The sequence below is a fragment of the Rattus rattus genome, chromosome 13 (genome assembly GCF_011064425.1).
Source record: "Rattus rattus isolate New Zealand chromosome 13, Rrattus_CSIRO_v1, whole genome shotgun sequence".
NCBI lineage: Eukaryota > Metazoa > Chordata > Mammalia > Rodentia > Muridae > Rattus > Rattus rattus.
Genome location: NC_046166.1, coordinates 63,829,084 through 63,852,012, shown reverse-complemented (window position 1 = coordinate 63,852,012; position 22,929 = coordinate 63,829,084). Strand labels below are relative to the sequence as shown.

The window sequence follows — 22,929 nt, the reverse complement described above, 5'->3', positions numbered from 1 at the left end:
TTCAACTCAGCAGCCGCTGCTACATGTAATCATTTAAATTTAAAGTAATTAAAATTAAATCTCAAATTCTGTGGCTCGGGTGTGCTTATACTAATTTTAACAGCCATATACAGCTAGTATATACATAGACCACACACACACACACACACACACACACACACACACACACACACACACACACACACACACGAGACTGTGGTAGTTTGAATGAGATGTCCTCCATAGGCTTGAGTTTGAATATTTGGTCCCCTGTTTCTAGAACTGTTAGGAAGCATTAGGAGGTGTCTGGGGTAGACTTTGAGATTTCAAATTTCCAAGATGTCTCTCTGCCTCCTACTTGCAAGATGTGCTCTAGGCTGCCACCACGCCTTTGCTCCAACTTCATCCTAACCTCTGAAACATGGGCTTGCTTTTGTGAGTAGCCTTGCTCAGTGTTCTGTCACTGCGACATAAGAGAGGGCAGCAAGTAAATATTAAAGTAATTTTTGAAAAGAAAAGACATTTAAAAAATAAAGTGTACCCTAAAAGGAGATAAGTACTCTGGCCTTTATAAACATACCTATGAGCTGTCTTTTTTTTTTTTGGTTCTTTTTTTTCGGAGCTTGGGACCGAACCCAGGGCCTTGCGCTTCCTAGGCAAGCGCTCTACCCCTGAGCTAAATCCCCAACCCACCTATGAGCTGTCTTAAAAGGCTAACAACATACACAGGAAGTAAGTCAAAGTGCAGTAGTGAAGGAAGAGGGTTGTGAGGAATCCGAGTCCCTGCTATTGATTGCTCGAGCTCGAGCAGGGCTTCCTCCACAGCAGAGCACAGGCACCGTTTCATCCTTCTAGGGGTGCAGTGAGAACCAGAAGTCAAAGGGAGGATGAAAACACATTTACCTTTTAGACACACCACTTTAGAAATAACTCCACTTTAGAAATAACTCCACTTTCGAAAACCAACCAACCACTACTAATAAATCAGATAAATAATTATGTTCCAAATGTGATGGGTTTATTTTACTCTGATGCAAAACCAAAGATCTCACTAGAGCAGAGACTGATATAACAAAAGGTCATGGAAAGTGGAGTGGGACATGCAGGACGCGATGTACAGACCGGGGCAGATCACTTCCTTTAACGTGACACTACGTTGTTGCTGAGGAACATATTTAAATTAACTCTGCAGAACTCAACTGAAATGTGGCACAAACATGACAATTTCCAGGCATTGCCTTCAAGGACCTCCCACTGGATGGATCTGTAATCTCTAGACTTCGGTGTGGGAAGAATTACAATTCTTTGGAAGAATAAAAAGTTCACTTTTGAAATTTCACAGAATTTTAAGGCCAAAACATAGTGGGTTCATTTCTCTTCATTTCCAGGGACAATTGATACTCTACTCAAAACCCCATTAAGCTTCCAGTTCAAATCCCAAGCCAACCTTGTGGCCTCCTGCATTGAAGTTCTTTCCATCCACTAAAGCTGACAGGGTCACTTTGACTCCTAAGGAGAAGAAAACACCATAATTACTTGTAGCTAGTACTATACTCAGACCTAAATTTTCTAGAAATAATGGATCTAAGTGAATAGGATAGAGTACAGGTAGGCGTAAGCTAGACTGAAATGGCCCAGTTGTCTAGGCTGACTGATGCATGATGACTACTTGGAGTTCAATATTTAGAATAATGAGGGATGAGCCAAGTTCAAAAGCTAGTGATTAATCATAGTTCTCAACTAATTAGAAATTTACATTATAGTTAGAAATCACAGTTAGAAACTTATAACAAAAGCACCTGCTCTCTTCTACTTTGTAAAGTATGCAAAGCTATCACAGAAAGCCTGAGTCAACCCATAGTGATTATTTTAGTGGTGGCAAAGATTATTCTTTTCAGAACTTTCTGTCCTGGCCCTCCACTAACTAATGCCTTTTACTTACCCGGTCGGAGACACTGCGTATAACCCAGTCCAATTAAACTGGCATTGTTTACTTTGGCCTAAGATTAAGAGATGAAGAAGCAGCAGTTAGAAAACAACTTCACAACATGCCAGTTCAATGCAAAAACTACTTCATGTACAAGGTTTCTAAAGCTAAAAGTACACTGGACAAATTTAGAAGTATTAACACTGAAAAAATAAAAAGATCAAGAGGACTGATGGGAATTGTGGGTAATAAAAATGTATGCTTTAACGTTCTTGAAAGATTTTTCAAGTACACTGTGTTACCAAACATCTCTATAAATGAATTTCTTGTTTTAAGACAGAGACTCTCTTCAGAGCCCTGACTATCCTGGAGAAAACATAGAGGTCTGCCAGGCTCTGCCTCCCTAGTGCTGGGATTACAGGCATGGAGCACCATGCCTGACCTATAATAAATTCCTGAAGATGCCGTTTACAACCTCGGACAATGATGAAGCAGTTAGAGTTTATGACAACATGACCTCAGGCAGATCTGGATTCCTAGTCTGACACTGCCGCTTAGTAGGACCCTGACTTAGTTTCCAGGTTGTGAAACAGAAAGAAGGATACTGCCTTTCACCACACTAAACAGTTATGAGACTTACATGGGGTAATACAAGTAAAGCCTTACACCTAAGGGCTCAATTTCTGTTAGTGTTACTACTCTAAGAAACTACTAGTAGTAAAAATAGTAATCTACTCCCATGAATTTACACGTAAGAATATATTGAGGTCAAGGCCACACAGCAGCTGAGAAATCAGAACTCGAACCCAAACTTCCTGCCTTAGATATAATGACCTTTTCAACGCAGCAGTGAGGCCATGCGGTTAATAAAGAGCATGCAAACTACGACGGTACTACAGCACTCATTTACAAGCAGGGTCCAATCTGACAGCACTCACAGACAGAGAAGTTCTACAATCCAGCCTATACTTAGCAGCGATGCCAAAACGAGTGTTGTTGCTGCCAGCTGTCCATGCCAGGTTTATTGATGTTTCGATCTTCTCATTAACTCTCTGGTAGATGGAGCCTCCAAATTCAGTGCCATCGTTTCTGTTTTCATGGTATGAAAAACAAGTAAGACTCATTCATTTACTGCTAAGATGTAGGAACAAATGCGATTTTGCAACTATGGAGTCTAGCAAATTTCTAGTACAAATGACTATTACACAAGACAAAACTAAAGTATGTAAGAGACCAGTTAAAGCACAGGAGCTCCTGACTGATTTGCTTGGCTCTTCAATGTAATAAAAATTTTTAAGACAGAATTCAACTATGCTCAAAGGCAAGCACCTCAGGTAAATATGTAATCTATAGTTATCTTTCATAAAATTTAGAAACTATAACCTCTAAGTCGCTTTCATAGGATCTAGGTCCATAAATACTGCAAAGAGAGATAAACGGAGGAATAAAGACAATACTAGCTTTACTTCCTGTGCACCCAGAGTGAGAACACTTTACAATGTCTAGACTCTTTGACGCATACAACAGTGTTTGAAGACCACTTTCTACACTGAGTGTACTGAGGTATAAGAGCAATACCTCAGGAACACACAGCTCGCTCCTGCCTATGACCTCAGCACTGCAAAGTGTGGGCAAGAGGATCAGCTCAAGGTCAGTCAAGGCTAACGTGAGTTTGAGGGCAGCCTGATCTACATAAGATCTTGTCTTAAAACACCGAAACCTAACTATATTGTAAATACAAGTTGAGGCTGACTCAGCCAACACTGAAACCCAGGATTACCTTGCGATCCCTATTACTTCTGGATGCAACAGAGGTACTAACGAGGCTCTAACCAAAGACATGAAAATCTCCAGACACAATTACCAGAGTAGTTCTAGTTCGCTCAAATTATTTGGTGGTTGTTCTTAGTGTTCCAAACATCTGTTTCCAGATACAGTCAAAAGAAGTCAAAAGTAACAGTGAAGTAAGTGTATACATGCTCTGTGGGGTCTGCACTCAGTGGTTTACAGATGCTAAAACATCCCACGGTTTGGGGTGAGAGCTGACAGCAGAAACAAACAGCAGCACAGCCCGACACACTCGTGTGTGGACTTCCTGACCGTGCAGCAGGACTGAGACCGTGCAGCAGGACTGGCGCCCACCAAACAGTATTACATCGCTTTCAACTTAGCATTAACAACCCCCACCTCTCAGAGCAATGACACTGGCACTAAAGACAGAATGAACACTTACACATGAGTATGCAGTTGGAAGTCTTCAGCCATGTAACCAAGAGCAAAATTATTCTGACACAGTTTGGATTTGGCTGTGTCAAAACTCATCTGGTAGCCAGCAAGCCAACCTTCAAAGGCCAACACGGCCCAGCCATAGATGGTCGGTCCACAAAAATCTATGTCAACGTTACTGCCCACACTAAAACAATCCCGTCTATAGGAGGCCTTTAATTTCCCACTCTTCTTCCTGTAAAAACAAACAACATAAGAACCATGAGTTCACATTTCCAGTGAGGTGTAAAGTCAGACCCTCCCCAAAGTAGATGGCATAATGTGTGGTTAAAAGGCTACAAGTGAGGGGTTGGGGATTTAGCTCAGTGGTAGAGCACTTGCCTAGCAAGCGTAAGGCCCTGGGTTCAGTCCTCAGCTCCGAAAAAAAGAAAAAAGAAAAAAAAAAAAATGCTGCAAGTGACTTAGCTCCACAACTGTTAGGATTCATCTCTGTCAGTGGGGACTGAGAGACGCACGCCTTTAACCCAGCACTTTAATCCTAGGAGGTACAGTGAGGTGGAGCTCTGAGCTCCAGGAGAGGCCAGGGCTACACAAAAAAAACTCTACTCAAAAAACCAACAAACAAAATTCACACACACACACACACACACACACACACACACACACACACACACACACACACAAAGAAATGTGTATGTCATTATATAAAAATAACAGAGCATTTCATGATTGACTCTGTAAGGCATGAATGAGCATATCAACAGACACTGTTAGAGAGGAAAGTGTTCTGTTGCTCTCTGCTGCACAGCAGGTACAACATAAAGTACACATCTCAAAAACAAATGCAATGATTTAAATTTGCTTTCAACTCAAAGAAATGATGTTTGAGGTGACAGATATACGTACCCTACTTGATTATATAATATATACACATATTCAAATACCACACAGAGCGCCACAGATACAAACATTTGTCAAAAAATATAAAGTCGGGGTTGGGGATTTAGCTCAGTGGTAGAGCGCTTGCCTAGGAAGCGCAAGGCCCTGGGTTCGGTCCCCAGCTCCGAAAAAAAAAGAAAAAAAAAAAATATATATATATATATATATATATATATATCCATAAGTAGTATGATATTTAAGTGCCAAATTAATAATCTGAAAATGTGTATGTAGACACGTGAGAAATAAATGATCTTCAAGTATTTTCAAGTGCTAAAATGTTACATCAAAACGAATAACTAACCTGTTAGGAGAAATGCACAAGTTTGTTGCTTGTTTTAGACAGGTTCTCACTGTAGCCCTGGCTGGCCTGGAACTACAGAGATCTGCCCGCCCGCCTTCATAGCGCTGGGATTAAAGGCGTGCACCAACACACCCGGTCACAATATATTTTTAATAGCAATGCTGAACATTCAGAATTAGTTTTGCCTTACAAGTCTTTTAAGAGATTATTTATTCTAAACATAATTAAGGCATGTAACAGGGAGGACAGACCCCTTGTCACAGCTACAACCAAATTTCTCTGTGCATTTATCTAGCCTCCCTGCCTTCGGACTGCAGAGAGCAGGTTAAGCAGGTAAGAAATGAAACAAGGGCAAACAGACTAAGCCTGAGGACTTCCAAGGCTCAGAAACCAAGACGGCAGCACAACACGCACCCCGTTCGTTCTCTTACACTCTTAGATTACACTCTTGCCAGCCTCATCTGTCTTCAGGATACAGATGACTAGCGTCTCAGGCCCTTCTAATTCCTAATGGCATAGATGTGCCTGTTTTAATTTCCTTTTAGTGTACATGTTATGCTGCCTTGAGGATAAAGACACAAGAATTCTAGCATTGCTAAAACAACCTCCCCTTTCTCCCTGCTCCTACAGAAAAAAATGGGTTTGGATAATTACCCTGTGTTTGGTACAAATATGGTATCAACCGTCAGTTTCAACCCTTCAGCCAACTGTAAAACAAAAATTTGTCAATTAACAATTAATTTTTAATTCTTTAACTCAAAACACCAATGCTAAGGCTCCTTCCCACGTCCTTTAATAACAAAGTCATTAAAGAAAGCCAGATAGTAAATTATATAATAAATTACCTCCCCCATCTTTTCTTTCTTTTTTTCCAAGACAAGGTTTCTCTGTTTAGCCCTGGCTCCCTCTGTAAATCAGGTTAGCCTTGAACTCAGACCTCCCTGTCCCCCACTCCACACACCCACCCCAGTGCATTGGGATTAGAGGTGCACACCACCACTCCCAGCTTTTACCTCCCACCTTTCTTTCTCCCCTTAACCCTCTTCCCCACAAACCCAGCCCTCCTCAGTTCTCTCATCAAAATATAAATGAAGCTGGTTATGGTGGCAAGCCCCTATCGTCCCAGCTCCTCAGGAGGCTGAGGCAGAAAACCTTAAGCCCAAAAGTTTACAGTCAGCCTAGGTGACATAATGAGAACACCATCTCAAAACCTTTAAACATTAAATGTAACAAGCCAAATCCTGATTAAATAACCAAAATTACTGATGAAAATTGTTCCAATGTAACAAAATAATCTTGTTGTTTTCCTGAAATGACTATAAGATAACCTGACGTTACTAGAAACAACTTCGTTAGCTATACCATTCCATATGTGCTAATATAGATGCACCTTGAAAACTCAGCTGGGCACAGTGGCACACTCCTGTAATTTCTGCACTTGGAACGTACGGGCACCAAAGTCAAGAGTTCAAGGTTAACTTCAAAGAAAGTCTGAGGCTCGCCTGGACTACAAGAGATCCATTCTCCAAAAGAAAATTACAGTACCCCGAAGACAGTGAGTGTCTGACAAAAATCAGCTGATCAACTTTCTCCTTGAAAACATTAAAAATGTAGAAACATTTCTGCACAGATGATTTTGTAGATTACAAAAGTAATCTAAATTAGAAAGTCTGCTCTATTTAGGAAAGGACTGACTGTGTAACACAATTAACTAATCAGAACAAAGATACAGTGCAGGTTCCTAGAAAAGTTAAGACACACCAAGAAAGGAAATAAAAATGCTCTACAAAAAAGAAAAAAAGAAAGAAAGAAAGAAAGAAAGAGAGAGAGAAAGAAAGAAAGAAGGAAAGAAAACATGTTAAAATCCCACTCAGATTCTATTTTGTGTCTGTTCAATTTTTTGACAATTATTTTTATTGTTTTTGCTCATGTATTCATGTGCACTTGTGCAGGTACTGGTGAAGGTAGGAGGTATTAGATCCCCCTGGAGCTGGAGTTATGGGTGGCTGTGAGCACAAGGCACTGAGAATTGAACTCAGGTCCTCTGTAAGAGCAGAGTTTGCTCTTAACAGCTCAGCCATCTCTCCAGTCCTAGTTATTATTTTTATAATGACATTATGAGTTATTAAACCTACAAATAACTTCTAGTGCCTTTTCTTACCTTATTCTCCCAAGAGATTTCTGTCCCAAGAGTATTGTCTGTATTCCACTTTTGGGTGAAGATGAGCCCGTAGTTACAGACCTTATATTTGGTCTCTAGGTTGCCTGATGCTTTCCCTGTATCAGTATAAGCATGACCAGAAGTAGAAAATTCCTTTTAAAAAAAGAAAAAATAATTATTTTAAAATGATTTCACCAAAACAGAAACCATTCATTCCTGAAAACAGAACTTTAAACTCATCAGAAACAATACAATTTACTTTTTACCAAAACCCTATCTTTCATCAACATACCTTCTACTTTCTTTCTGTCTCTAACCAGGTTTGGAACTTTCCATTACTCCTCTCTTCTTATTGATATTTATTATTCCACATATTCTTTTTTAATAAGCATATTAAATTCTTAACTTTAAAAGGAAAAATATTTCTCATGGAAATAAATGCCTTTATTAGAAAGGCAAAAATACTGAATTTTGAGAATTTCACTTTCATGGTCTAAGATGACTATCAATTCTCTATAATCCTTGTCAAACAGTAAATTTAGAGGTGATTAAGAACCTAAACACCAGCTTCCACTTTCTCTTTATAGTCAACAGTTTAGTACTTTGTAGCCAGGGGTGAAGTGGAGGGTGAAGGTGGGATGGAGTGAGGGATGGGGGTGTGTGTGCTGGGGATGGAACCCAAGGCCCTGCTTACATCTCTATCACTGAGCTGTATCATCAGCCTATTGCTTTAGTTATGATCTACTTCGTTTTATTTTATGTGTCTATATGAATGTCTGTCTGTCTGTATTCTATGTGTATACCTGGTGCCCATAAAGACCAGAAAGTCATGCCCAGTGAAAGGAGAATCGTAGGCAGTGTGAACTGTATGTGAGTGCTAAGAACCAAATCTGGGTCCTCTGCAAGTACAGCAAATACGTTTACCTGCTGAGCCATCTCTTCAGCCCCAACTACTGCTTTTTAAAATGTACTTTTATAGGTGAGTGAAGTAGCTTAATGGTAAAGTGCTTGCCTAGTATGCTCAAGACCCTTTGGGTTCCATCCCAGCACTAGAAAAGAAAAAACATTGTGAAAAAATACACTTAAGGGGTTAGGGATTTAGCTCAGTGGTAGAGTGCTCACCCAGAAGCGCAAGGCCTTGGGTTCGGTCCTCAGCTCCAAAAACAAAACAAAGTAAAAAATACACTTAACGTAAATGTGGTCTTTTTCAATTATATACTGACGTAGCATTAAAGTATGTTTAGTGTTGTGAAACATGAATGCTTCAACCACAAAACTGTCTGTAAAACTTTCACCATAAACATTTTCAAACAACATCAAAATTATCTACCTATGTTCACAATAATACAGAATTTTAAATTCCCTTTTTCCTCATCCTCCATCTGGCCTAAAGTATCAAATAATCACTGTGAATGCTGTAAATGTATCTTCCTCCCAACTTCAGTGTCCTTCCCATCCTATGACAATAAGCAATTAGGAAAAGACCTTCTTCTAGGGAAGCAAACAGTCAACACCTGTCACTGACAATCTGTGACTGCCAAGAAGGAAACTTGCCTGACCCTGTTTTCAAAGAGCGCTTCTGAAATCTGGCCGGCAGCAATGAAAGACTACCCTTCCTGGGCAGTGGGATCTCACTGACTGCAACATGAATGCTCCCTTAAGCCCTAACTCAAGTTCTACACAGATGAAACTGTGAGAAGCTACGTTTTGTTTATTCACACTACACAAAAAGCTTCCAAAACAAAAATCATGCTGTCCACTTAGGTCAAGGCATTAAGAAAAATGATACAGCACAAGCCATGTTTAATGGCTCAGGTCAATCCCTTAATGTGAAAACTGTTTGCTTTTAATAATAAGTCTAATTGTCTAATATTGTAGGTTTTATATTTGCTTTCCAAAAATGACAGATACAGCAAATGTAACTATTTTGGTGTTAGTCTGTGTCTTCCTTCTCCCTTAAGTCTGAAGCTTTTATCAAGAATCTAGAGCATCAGGCACACAGATTCACAGACAAGGCTACCACTATTTTAAGCTGAAGTGCAGACATTGCCTCAGTTAGGTCTAATTGACAACAGTGACATAAATATAAAATCTATAACATGAAAGTGATCGCCAGCTATACGTTTAATGTCTGTAAGCAACATAGACAGATCACTGTAAAACAAAAAATGTACAAGAGACAAAAATTAATCCTAATGCAGAGACAAAAGCAGACAGAACAAGCACACGGGAAGGCTTTTCCTCACCATCTGAATGCACACCGGCACCACAGCAGCATGAAAGGAGAGAGAAAGGTACAGTTGACTTTTCCAACACAACTACTGTAACTTGTGAAAACTCTAAAATGTGTAGTTTTCCTATTTCAACAGAACCATATATACAATAGCCTCCTTAGAGCGTCAGGTCATGCATATATTCATTGATGACAGAGAAACAAGGGAAGGAGTGCCCAAGACAAACCAAAGCTGTGCACAGTGCAATGCAAAGTATCACACAAAACACACACCTTTCATCCTTCTAATTAAACAACTATATTCATGAATAAAACTTATATAGGTCTGAATAAGGATGTAGCCTGTAAAAATAAATCAGAATACTCTGAATTAAAAGTTCTCGTGGGTGAGAGTCAATGTTGAAGGGCTTGTCTAGTGTGCACAAGGCCTTGAGTATCCAGCACCAAAGAAAGGGGAAAAAAAGAAAAAGAAAAAAGGAGAAAGAAAAGAGGAAAGGGGTCGGCCCACTAGGCCTAGTGATACAGGCCTACTAAGCAGTTATGAGAAGGTGGAGGCAGGAGCACAGAAGGTTCTAGCCTGTCTGGGATACAGGCCGAGTTCAAGGAAAACACTGCCAACTCAGTAAGACCCTGTCTCAAGTCAAAAAGTAAGAGCAGGGTGGGGCTAGGGCTGTAACTCACTGGTGGAGTACCTGCCTTGCATGCATGAGGTTCTAGGTTCAATATGCACTATCAGGAGAAAAAGTTAATCCATTTGCTGAGATTTACTGAATGTCTGGCTAATGATGTTTTGAAAACTATGTCAACATCTTAACTTCTAGTAAAAAAGACTGAAAGAGAATCAGTTAAAAAACATAAAACCAAGCCCAGTGGTAGTGCAAATAAACATTTAATCCCAGCACTCAGGAGGCAGAGGTAGGAGGTCTCTGTGAGTTCAAGGCCAGACTGGTCTACAGAGCAAATTCCAGGCCAGCCAGGGATACACAGGAAAAACCCTATCTAAAAAAAAAGAAAAGGAAAGAAAAAATAGCAACAACAAAAAACACATAAAAATGAGGTCTTGCAAAGGACTCGGGTTTGATTCCCAGCAATCACAAGGTGACTCACAACTATAACTCCAGTTCCAAGTGGCCTGACATCCTTTTTTTGGCTTTCTTGGGACCAAACACACACAAGGTACACAGACATATATCTAGGCAAAATGCCCACGCACATAAAATAAATTAATACACTTTTAAAAATAAAAAATAATCTTGTATATGTATATATATATAAATAAACTATATTTCTATATTTTGTATAAATCAATGAAAAAGACAGATTAAAATAAATTTTTGTAAAACAGGAATAAAACTTGTATAAACCATTATATGGAAGTAAAGGTTTCAGTACTCATACACCTTCATGAAAGTTTCTACATATATGACAGGAGTCAAAAATATACATTCTGTATCATCTGAGAGCCAGATGTCTAACACTCTTATGAAGACAAGAATCCAACTGCAAATTCAACCTGTCTCCTGGCTCTGCAGACCCAGCGAGTCAGAGAAGGGCACTGCTGGAGGGCAGGCAGCAGTGTCAAGGGCATGCTGCTTTATACAACAGGAAAGAATTACTTTAAACCAGTTCCCCTACGTCAACATGCTTTACCTATTAAAAATATATTAGGTACTCACCACTCCACTACAAGACTTGGTTTTCAGATCTATTTTGACCATGCCAAACCCTAGAAACATTCAAAGACAAGCAATTTAACTTTTGCTCCAGTTTTTTTCAACTTAAAAAATATGAAAGTAGGGTTGGGGATTTAGCTCAGTGGTAGAGCGCTTGCCTAGCAAGCGCAAGGCCCTGGGTTCGGTCCCCAACACCGAAAAAAAGAAAAAGAAAAAAAAAAAATATGAAAGTAATACATTACACATCCATATTGAAAACACATGGTATTCTCATCAGACAAGAACTTGAAAAGAAACTGAATTATGACAAAAGAAGTATAATTCTAAATGTCCTAAAAATGAATAAACACATACATCTAAAAATGTAAAAGAAAAGTAAAAAATGCACTAGTATAAAATCCAAAGTTACTCAAATATCTCTATGTGTGTATGTTTATGTGCACGTGTATATGAACATTTGTGTTATGTGTACAGGTGCAGGTAAGGTAAAAATATAATGAACATTAATAGTGAGGAAAAATGTATACAGCACAGAAAAATTAAAAACTTAAAATTCTAAAACCTAGAACATTTTCTAATTGTAATAAAGATAATTTGTTACCAAAGAAATAAAAATATGACCTCTACTTTCATTAAAAATTAGTATATCAAAAAGCATTATATAAGCTGGGAATGGTAGCACACACCTTTGATCCCAGCACTCAGAAGGCAGAGGCAAGTGATCTCTGTGTATTCCAGGCCAGCCTGATCAACACAGCAAGTTCAGGTCAGCCAGGGCTATACAGTGAGACGCTGTCTCAAGACAAAAAAAAACAAAACAAAACAGCTTTTTACAGAGGGTGGATACACACTTTAATCATAACCAGAACTAGTGAAACAAGGCATAAATATTGTGTGTGGATGCTACTTCCGATTACAGAGACTAGATACGTCTACGTATGTGTATGTGGATAGTAACTACTCCCAATGTTTAAAGGAGCCTACAGAATGAAAGGTAAGAGGCTATTAGCAGCCTTAATACTGCAATGTAAATTAATGGCCACTTTCCATCACTTTACTAACAGAGCGTATCTTACACATTTCACCAACTGAGCTGTTCCCCAACAACCTACAAAGCAAACGTTGTAAGGATCTGTGAAAGCACGTGCCTGGCCCTGGGAATTCGCCACCAGCCCTGACGCAACACAAACCTTGGCGTCGCGTACTTACCATACCCTTTGTTAAAGACATCCTTGGCAGCCTTTCCTAGGTCGCAGTAAGTTGGTGTGCTACACATATCTTGAAAGGAAACAAAGATTAACCGCTTAGTACGTTCACTCCTAACTCGTCCACTCTTTCATGGAGATCTTTTCCCTTTGCACCACTAACACTAATACCTAATGCAATCAAAATTCAAAGATGGAATTCCGTTCCTAAAACTAGAAACTAAGAGTTTATTTACTCTTGAGATGCAGAACTTACCATTTTAATTGCACTTCAAAGACAAGAGTCTCACGGGCCTTGTTAGACAGCTTTATTCTTTTTAATGTTACATGTGATAGTACACATGTGCAGGCACACATGCATGTGTCTTATTGCTCAAGTGCCATCGACATTTTTCTGTGACAGCCAGGCAGGGCCCCAAGGTCCTTCTGCCTGTTCACACCTTTTCAGAGCTGGGGTTCCGTGTACACACTATTATGCTTGCCCTTTCCAAATGGGCTTTGAAGGTCAAACTCAGATTGTGTGCTTTGCCAACTGAGCTATAACCTGGACCAAAGGGAAATTTTCATGCAACTGTAAAAACATGCAATTAAGTCCTCAGGGTTGAGGTGTAAGGATCTGGGTTCAATCCCAATACCACACACCACAGAAAAAACACATACTGATGCATGCCTATAATCTCAGCGCAGCTACTGAAACAGAATAGTAACAAGTTCAAGGCCAGTCTAGACAATTTAGGGAAACTCTGTCTCCAAAAAGGGGGGAGATGAGTTAAAGGCCTTCAGGATTTCAATATTTTGCTACTCTGAAATTCAATCCCTAAAATAAGACCTGATGGTTCAAGCCTACAATCCTAGCTGAGGCTGAAGCAGGAGGATCACAGGTGTGGGCCTATCCTAGACCACAGAACGAGTCCAGGCCTGGCAACTTAGTGTGAGACTGATTGAGAGACAAGAATAACAAATTGAAGAGAACTGGAAACATAGGTAGTAGTAGAACATTTGCCTAGCACACAGAGGCCCCAGGGTCAATCCCCATACCATAGCCATGCCAGAAAAGCTTCACTGGGACTGGAGACAGTTCAACAGTTAAGAGCACTGGTTGTTCTTCCAAAGGGCATCAGCATGTCCTCTCACATCATCTTTAACTCCAGTTCCAAGGGCTATAATGACCTTTCCTGGCCTCTACAGGCACTACACACATGTGACACATAGACATGTATTTGGGCAAAATGCCCATATGCACAAAATTACAAAAAAAGTAAAAGTAAAAATAAAATTTAAAAGCTATGAAGCTGGGTGTAGTGGTGGCACATGCCTTTACTCTCAGCACTCAGGAGGCAGAGGAAAGGCAGTGTGAGGCCAGCCTTGTGTACACAGAAAGTTCCAGGCCAATAAGTACAACTTAGTCAGACCCTGCCTCAAAACAAAATTAAAAACAAAATAAAAGGCATCAAGAGACTGAACCAGGTTTCTTAACAGACTAGAGGACTTCAACTCCAAGATCAGTCTGGGTTCCAAGATCCTACCTCAAAACAAACAAACAAACAAACAAAAAACCCCACCTACGAAAGTCGGAGTGGTGGCTGAGCAATTAAGAGCAGGTGTCAGGCAGCCCAGAACCACCTGTAACTCCAACTCTAGGGGATGTGACGCCCTCTGCAAGGATCTGCACACAGCTGACATACATACAAACACACGATACACAGATATGTTTAAAACCTACTAAATGAAATATGCTATTCAAGAATATGATCTTTCCCAAAGCTTTTCTTAAAATGTCATACTTTTACTGTTAACCAGAAATAGAACAGAATCTATCTGCAATAACCTGCTTACCAAAAATAAGTATGAACTTTGAAATTAAAACCTTTGAAAACCCAAGGTGCTTGTATCTTGCCTACTCAATATCCACCCAACTTCTGTAGAAAGCCAGGAAAACCCTCAGTGAATACAGCCTCCCTCATCCCTCTGCACAGCAGATCCCTGTAGCAGTTTCGGTTGTCTTCCTGTTAAAGCCTCAAAAGCCAAGTCTAAGCGATCACTCAACTACCTCAAATAATTCCATCAGCTAGATTTTATGACACCAGAAAATTCCAAATACCAGTCAGCTTCCAGGCATCCCCACCTGGAAGCCACATGCAGCCAAAGATACCTATGAATGTGACTCACTACAAAAAAGTAAACATATTAAGACAGGAGATTTGAGGTGGAATTAAGGCAGTAACTGGCAAGACCTGAGTTCTGTCCCTCAGACACACGCGCTGGAAGGAGAGAACCAACTCCCACAAATTGTCCTCTGACACAAACAGTCAGTGGCATGCAGGCATCTAAACACATCAAACAAACTAATTCTCTAATCTGGGGCTGATAAGATAGCTCAACAAGGTACTTATCACCAAACCTAACAACCGGATGCCCGGACACACACGGGAGATAGAAGCAACTCCCCCAAGTCACCCTCTGACCATCGCACATGGGCAGAAGCAAAAGCATGCACAAGCACACAAGAAATATATAAACGGGGTTGGGGATTTGGCTCAGTGGCAAAGCGCTTGCCTAGCAAGCGCAAGGCCCTGGGTTCGGTCCCCAGCTCCGAAAAAAAGAAAAAAAAAAAAAAAGAAATATATAAACGGATAAAAAATAAAACCTAGGGTGGACACGGTGAAACATGACTTCAACCCCAGCACTCAGAAAGCAGAGGCAGACACAATTTCTAAAGTATGAAGCAAACCAGGGGTGCTACATAATGAGGCCCCGTATCCAGAAGAAAAAAAAGCTTGACTGCATAGTTCCTGAGCATGACCCTAATAGATGACAAAGTTATTGAACATAAATTTTGTAGATGAAGTTGCGTCAAATCAACAGGTTGAACACATCTTCGAATTACAGTCACTATGCTTGAACTATGGACACCGTGCAAATCATTTAAATAACTAGCCTGTGTATTTATAGTCAGTCCAACTCTTAATCTAATTCCTGCTAGGCCTTTGCCTATAAATAAACAGGGCCTTGGTTTACAGCCCAGGCTGGTCTCAAACTTACTGTGTAGGCAAAGTTAACCCCTCAACATATGATAGTCCTGTCTGAGCTTCCAGGAAGCTGGGATTATAGCTGTGTGCCACCATATTCAGCATGACTTATTTCCTAACTGGGAAGTCATTTAAAATTTGTACCTGTCACATGCACACACTATGATATGAAGTTAAGAGGAAAGAACATACAAAAAAAAATCATATATAAGGTCAGGGCAAAGGAGATAGCTCAGTTGGTAAAGTGTCAGTCATATAAGCATGAGGGACTGAGTACGAATTTCCAGGGCCCACAGAGCATTGGGGTAGGGGCAGAGCAGAGACAGGAGGAATCCTAGAGCTCTCAGTTCAGTGAGAAGACCTTTTCTCAAAAACTAAAATGGAGAGCAATTATGGAAGATACCCAACATCAACCACTGGAGTCCACATGCATACTTATGCTTACACAAACATGTATTTACGCCACAAAACAAGACCACACACACCCAAAAATTATAAAGAGAAAGGGGGATGGTGCTTGTCTTACATAGAGTTTTATCTCAGGCACCAACCAAAAGGAAAAGTTAGAGTCGAGGCAAATGAGTGGTATTGATGTTCTACATCAATCTATCATAAAATTCTGCTCTACGTTACAGGGTTTAGAGTTCACTAACAGGGTAATTTTACAGTCTCGGTAGTAATGTAAATCTTTTGCCATCATTCTGGGAGGGAGGTATAGAAATGGAGGTCTTATGTATCCAGACAGAAACGTTTATACAGTTTTAGGTTTAAAAACTGATCAGAGAAAAATACTCCAAAGTGGCCGAAATGTGTAAGTGTTAATTACAAGCTTTTAGCGTTTAGATTTACTGTTTCTCAAAATCATCACTTTGCAAATGTCGAGTGGCTAACTGAAGTCGTTTATGCCCAAACTGTCCTCCATTCGGGCCCATATTCTGATGGGAAATGCACTGCTGGTATGATCAAGCAAAAATCGAGAAAACACAGACTCCATGTTACTCGAGAGTAAAGCTACAACCTCACAATTCTATTAACGCTACAAAACAGATATGCACCATGCCCCAAGGCTGCATTAGACCCAGAGGGAAAAACAAAGGGCACTAACTAGATGATACAGCTTCTCTTTTGTTCCTTGTTTCTGCTTTTTAAGATGCATGAAGAGCATCCTCCCTTCGGCCGTCAGAGTGCAAGACACGCCTGACAGGTGCTGGACACCTCAGAGAGGGAGGTGAGGGCAGGGTCGGGTGTAGGTTTGGGGTTCCAGGACTCGCCCTCTCTAGAAACCGCCCTCCCTCCAGCCTGGCCCGGGGCAGGACGCCAGTGCGCACGCCGGGCGCGGCGGAAGGTCGCGGCCCAGGGCGGCGACTCCCGCCCTCAGGCGACCAGAAGGGTCCGGGCAGCGGAGTCTCCCCGCCTCGCCTCGCCCTAGGCCGTCGCCCCTCAACTCCTCCTCCGCGGCCTTCGCTTGTCAGGCCCGCCGGCCCTCCGCCCACCCGGCCCGTGGCAGCGGCCGCCTCACCTACAACCCGAGGGTGGGCCCGTCCCGCTCCACCAAGGCAACGCTGAAGGTCTTCTCGAACCAACGCCGTCTGCGCCTGCGCGACCTCGCTCCCCGCCGCGCCTGCGCGCCCGTCGCTCCGGAGCGCGAGTGCGCGCGGTGCCGCGCCTCAGACCCGGCGCGCAGGGGGCCGCGGCGGACGCCTCCGCCAACTGCCCGGCTTCGCGTGCGCGTGCGCAGGAGGCCCCGCAGGCGGGTGACCAGCGCGGGTTGTGGAAATGGCCGAAAGGGCTTGAGGACCTTCGCTGTGCCCGGAGGCGCCGTTCTCGCGAGAACGTGCCGGAGCCATGGCTACTGTTCCCTGAAGGTGCGCGGGCAGGGCGCCAGCAGAGAAGCAGGGCGGGCTCTGCAGACACGAGCTGCAAGCCTGAGTGTCGCTCCCAGATTCTGCCACCCTCTGGTGGATGACTTGCAGATCTTTATGGGAACTTTACAGGTCAACTATAGTTTTTTAAATGTGAGTCTTCTCAGTTGTAAGGATGAGAAAACATAGGCCCCTGGGGTTAGGAGACTGCGGGATTCTAGAGCATGCAAGTTAATGGAAACAGAGACATCAATGTAGCAGAAATTGTGCAAGTAGAAAACCATTGCTTTAGAGCCACCGTAGTAACAACGGATTCCTTAGGAAACGGTTAAGGATATCCCTATGGTTTCCAGGAATCACTCCACAGATTATTTTCTGAAGTGGAAGGGACCTTCACAGCAAGAAAATCGCCTTAATCGAGTGATTAAAGCTAACACCTTGTGTCCTGTCATGCACAGAAAGGGACACAGTATTCTTAACGAAGCATATAATTTGTCTATCAACGAGAAAGCAAATACAAATTAGGGGACCTTCTGCAAATAAAGTTCTCAATCTCTTCAATGTCATGAGAGATGAAGAAAAGGGTACCAGACAGTTCTAGGTTCAAGAAGAAAAAAGGTTTAATGCTAAATTGTTTTTGTGATTCTAAGTTGGACTGTGGATAAAACAAACCGGCTATTGAGGACTACAACCAAGCAGCTGGGGAGATTTGCGTAAACTACACTACCACATTAGTACACTACTATACTAGTACACTAGTACTACACTAGTACTACAGCAACGTACAATCTGAGGGTGATGTGCTTTTGGAAATATTTGTTGACGTGTCCTGCCACTATTTTGTATTGAAAATAATTTTTTTCATACAATATTTCCTGATCGTGGTTCCCCCACCCCCAGCTCCTCCCAGGTTCTCCCAATCTCCCCCAACCGCCTGACTCCATGCCTTCTTTATCTTTCTCTTTAAAAAAACAGAGTCAAACAAACCAGAATTTTAAAAAAGAAAAATAATAAAGAGGAAGTATGAGGAGAGAAGACACGTAAACACAGAATCTGTGCATACAAAACACAAGTAAAACGAAATGGAAAGACACGTAAACACAGAATCTGTAACAAAACACACAAAACACAAGGAAAACAAAACAAAAAGCCCAAACTCAGAACCATTGAGTTCATTTTGTGTTGTCTGTCTACCTTTGAGCATGGAGACTCCACTGAATGAAGAAAATCATTTTATTTCTTTGCAAGTGAATGTCAATTAGAGATAGTTTCCTGTTGGGGATGGAAGATTGTGTCCACTTCCAGTCTGAAAATGGAGGCCCCACCTGACTTGAAACTGTAGGTCCTGTCGTTCAGTAGTTTCTGCACCATCACCTACCCAAGTCAATCCTGTTGTGTCTGAAGACTGTTTCCTTGGTATCACCCAACCCCTCTGGCTCTTACAATCTCACTTCTCTTCCAGTTACCTGAGCACTGAGCTGAGAGATTTGATGGAGGCATCCCATTTAGGACCGAGTGTGCCAAGGCCTCTCACTCTCTGAACATTGCCCAGGTGTGAGTCTGTATTAGTTCCCATCTTCTGTCGGAGGAAGCTTCTCTGATGATAGCTGAAGACGTTCCGATCCATGGGTTGTTGCAAGATATTGGCTCACATTTAGAACCTCCCTACTGTGTACTGGAAAAACCGTGTTGTGCTGTGACTCAACCCTACTAAATAAAGTCACCGACAGGTCAAGAGGTAGAGCAAGCCACCAACTGAGAGGAAGTGAGCAAAAAGAATTAGAAAGGACAGTCTTTGAGATGAAGAGTACTTAAGACAGCACAGAGAAGGAGAAAGCTTTTTCCTTCTGGAATGTCAGAGGAGTAGGAAGGTCAGCTGGGTGCTTTCTCTGCCTCTCTGAGCTAGTGGGCTTTCACCACAGAGTCCGGCTCCCGAGTCTTCATTTGGTAAACCGACCGTTTGGGATTTGGTTTTTAAAACAACAGTGGGTATAGCAGAACATTGTTAGCACTCATTTTAATAAGGGTTCAACCTCTCTTCTAGCCCACCACCCAGCAGAGGTAGTGGGAGAGAAAAGATATTAGGACATGGGAGAAGTGGATCTGTCCAGCATTAGTTCTTTGCCGGGTGAGCTCGATCTTCTTTGTCAGCAGGTCAGTCCCATAGCAAACACAAAATACAACTCAGCAGCTGCAGACTAATCCTCTAGGCGGGCAGATAACATGCACACTCCAGCAGCTACAGTCCAGTCCTTTTGCAATCAGACATCAAGCATGAACTAGCAGCTGCAGTTCCATTCTGAAGAAACCACAAGACTCGCCAACCAGCCCAAGGCAAGGCCACTGAAGCAGCAAATTGCCACAGGAACCTCACGAGCAGTTCTTGGGCAAACTTCTCTCTATGGCAGTGTTACCACAAGTTGAGCTCAACCGCTATATAAGACAAACCAATACATGTGTGTTGTTAGCAAAAAACATCAAGGCAGAACAAACCAAACCAATGCTCAGTGCCCGTCTCCCACTGTCTGTGGGGTCATATTTATACTCCTTCATCAAGCGTCCTTTTCACGCATTTGCCATATCAGAACATCCTTTCACCTGTGTCTGCTTCAGGAAAACATCCTTTCACATGTGTGCCCTAGCAAAACATCATTTAACATAACTAACTTTCCAAGGAATCTAGAAGTTTCCACTTCATTTTCACACCACGATTGCACCAGCACACCTTGTAGACCTGTCACCATTACAGATCACAGGGTTTGTGACAGGTTTGGTGGTTACCTTTCTTCTCTGGTAGCAAGCAGAGTACTTTCCAGTACCGTGAAAACTAGTCACAGGGATGAAGGATCTAGTTAAGCACCATCTTGACTTCTTGTTTAATGAGATACGTAATTTTTGTCTTCAGCAATAGGACCGACCTTACAGTTTGCAGAGACAACCAATAGCCTGAGTTCTTTGATGGCTTCCATGGCATGCTGTTGGCCAACAATTCAATTAGCTGCAACCTATTCCTGGCACTAAAGGTTCCACTTGAAGGTGAGAAGTGTCTAGTTGGGCTTTGTCTCCTTAGTTTTTTTTAGTGATCCTTCCCACCATGATTATAATGGACTAAACCTATAAGCCAGCCCCAGTCAAATGTCTTCCTTTATAAGAATTCCTGTTGTCAGGGTCTTCCCAGCAATAGGACACTGACTATCATGGTCTGGTGTTCTTTGCCATACAGGAGTTTTTCAGTTATATGAGGTCCCATTTAGTAATTATTGTTCTCAGGACCTGTGCTATTGGTGCTCTCCTCAGAGAGTGGTCTCCTGTACCAATGAGCTCAAGACTAGTCACTGTTTTCTGTCCTATCAGAGTCAGTATATTCAGCCTAGTGTTGACGTCCAGATGTGATGCATTTCGTGTGCAGTTCTGTGCAGGCTGATAAGTGTGGACATATTTGCATTCTTCTACAAGCAACTGTCCAGTTTGACCAGCACCATTTGTCGAGGATGCTACGCTTTTTACCACTGTGTATTTTTGGCTTCTTTGACAAAATCAGGTATCCATGGGTGTGTGGACTTATCCCTGGGTCTTTAATTCTATTCCATCAATTAATGTATCTATGTTGATGTCATGCTGTTTTTAATCAGGATAGCTGCTTGGTAGTAAAGCTCCAGATTTAGGGATGGTGATTCTTTAGTTCTTTAATTATTCAGAATTTTTGCTTCTAGATTCATTGAGGGATATTGGTTTTCAATTTCTTTCTTTCTTTACATAGCAGGAGAATTGTGGCCTCATAAAAAGAATTAAGTAATGTTTCTTAGTTTCCATTCTGTAGGGTAATTTCAGGATTACTGGCGTTGATTCTTCTTTGAAGGTCTAGTAGAATCCTTCACCAACTCCATCTGGCCCTGGGCTTTTCTTGGTTAGGAGACTTAATTACAGCTTTCTATTTCACTAGGTGCTAAGGGTCTTTTAAGTTGTTTATCTGACTTTACCTTGGTACAACCTATACAACAAGAAATATATCAATTTCTCTGATGTTTTCCACTTCGGTGGAATACAGATTTTTAAAAGTTATGTGTGTCCTTATGAGGCTCCAAATTTCCTCAGTGTCTATTGTGATATCCCCACTTTTGTTTCAAATTTTATTACTTTGGATCTTCTCTATCCATCTTTTGTTTAATTTGGCTAAAGGTTTATCAATCTTATTTGTTTTCTTGAAGAACCAACTCTTTGTCCCATGGACTCTTTGAGAAAATCACCTACCTGAGTCTCAGCCAAGTGTGGACACTCTGGGTCTCAGTGTTTCTAGGTATCAGGGTCTGACGCAGAGGAATGGGGATGGGCCAGAAGGGAGGGGTGAGCGGGTCAGCTACTACAGTCAGCTAAGCCCCCAGGGAATGGAGGTAGAGTAGGAGGAAAGACGTCTACAAGTAGGCTACCACAGTGACAGGGGCTGGGGGGGGGTAAGCGCCTGCCACTAACTCTTAAATGGTTAAAAAAGAAAAAAGGAGAAAAACAAACAACAAACAAAATATGAAAAAATATTAACAATTGGTGAGTCTAGGTGGAAGATAATGTATGTGATAATTAACTGTTTTTGAAATTTTTCAATAAATTTTTGACATTTCAGTAAAAAGTAGGGACATGTCTTAGTCACTGTTTTATTTCTGTGAAGAGACACCACGACCAAGCAACTCTTGTAAAAGAAAGCATATAAGTGGGGGTTTGCTTACAGTTTCAGACTCAGTGGCAGTAAACATGGCAGCCACAGTGCTGGAGTGGGAGCTGAGAGCTACATCCTGATCCCCAGTCAGAGAGAGTAAACACTGGTCTGGCTTGGGCTTTTGAATCCTCAAAGCCCATCTCCCATGGCAAACTTCCTTCAACAAGGCCACACCCACTCCAACAAAACCACACCTCCTAATCCTTCCAATCCTTTCAAACAGTGCCACTTGCTGACTAAGCACTCATATATATGAGTTTATGGGCTCCATTCTTATTCAAACCACTGCAGCGGGGAAACACACAAAGTTGTAGTGATCAGCACTCAGCAGGATACAGATTATTGGTCTGCTGTCTGTGAGGCACTTCAAGTAAGGAAGAAAAATGATACATGTCCCTGAGGGACTTACACAACGTGGAGACATCTCTGCTGAATGAAGCAGCTTACAATGAATGCCATAAGCGAAGCAGAGTAATCAATAACCTGAATAACGTGAGCTTTGTAGTCAAAAGAGGCTGGCTCTGTTTCTCAGCCCTGCCAATTTTGTAGTCTGAGACAACCTCTTAGGGTTCAGTTTCCACATCTATGAAACAGAACTCAATAATATCACCTCAAAGGACTATAATGGGTCTTTAATAATGTATTCAAAGCACTTGGCACTTGCAAATATTCACTCATAA

The 22,929-nt window shown here is 41.6% G+C and overlaps 1 protein-coding gene across 2 annotated transcripts; it reads right to left on the bottom strand.

Moving 5' to 3' along the window:
* Positions 1-975: 975 nt before the first annotated feature.
* Positions 976-17,362, bottom strand: Vdac3 (voltage dependent anion channel 3). Of its 2 annotated transcripts, XM_032918610.1 has the most exons (10): positions 17,196-17,300; positions 12,652-12,720; positions 11,446-11,495; positions 9,783-9,785; positions 7,537-7,689; positions 6,030-6,082; positions 4,140-4,367; positions 2,845-2,995; positions 1,922-1,979; positions 976-1,488 (listed from the first exon to the last, which is right to left on the bottom strand). In XM_032918610.1, exons 2-10 carry the CDS (start codon positions 12,716-12,718, stop codon positions 1,397-1,399), a joined length of 855 nt encoding a protein of 284 aa, XP_032774501.1. In that variant the 5' UTR covers positions 12,719-12,720; positions 17,196-17,300; the 3' UTR covers positions 976-1,396. The 2 variants fall into 2 exon arrangements, with proteins under 2 accessions (XP_032774501.1, XP_032774502.1); XM_032918611.1 differs by lacking the exon at positions 9,783-9,785 and having other exon boundaries at positions 17,196-17,362.
* Between the last annotated feature and the right edge of the window lie 5,567 nt (positions 17,363-22,929).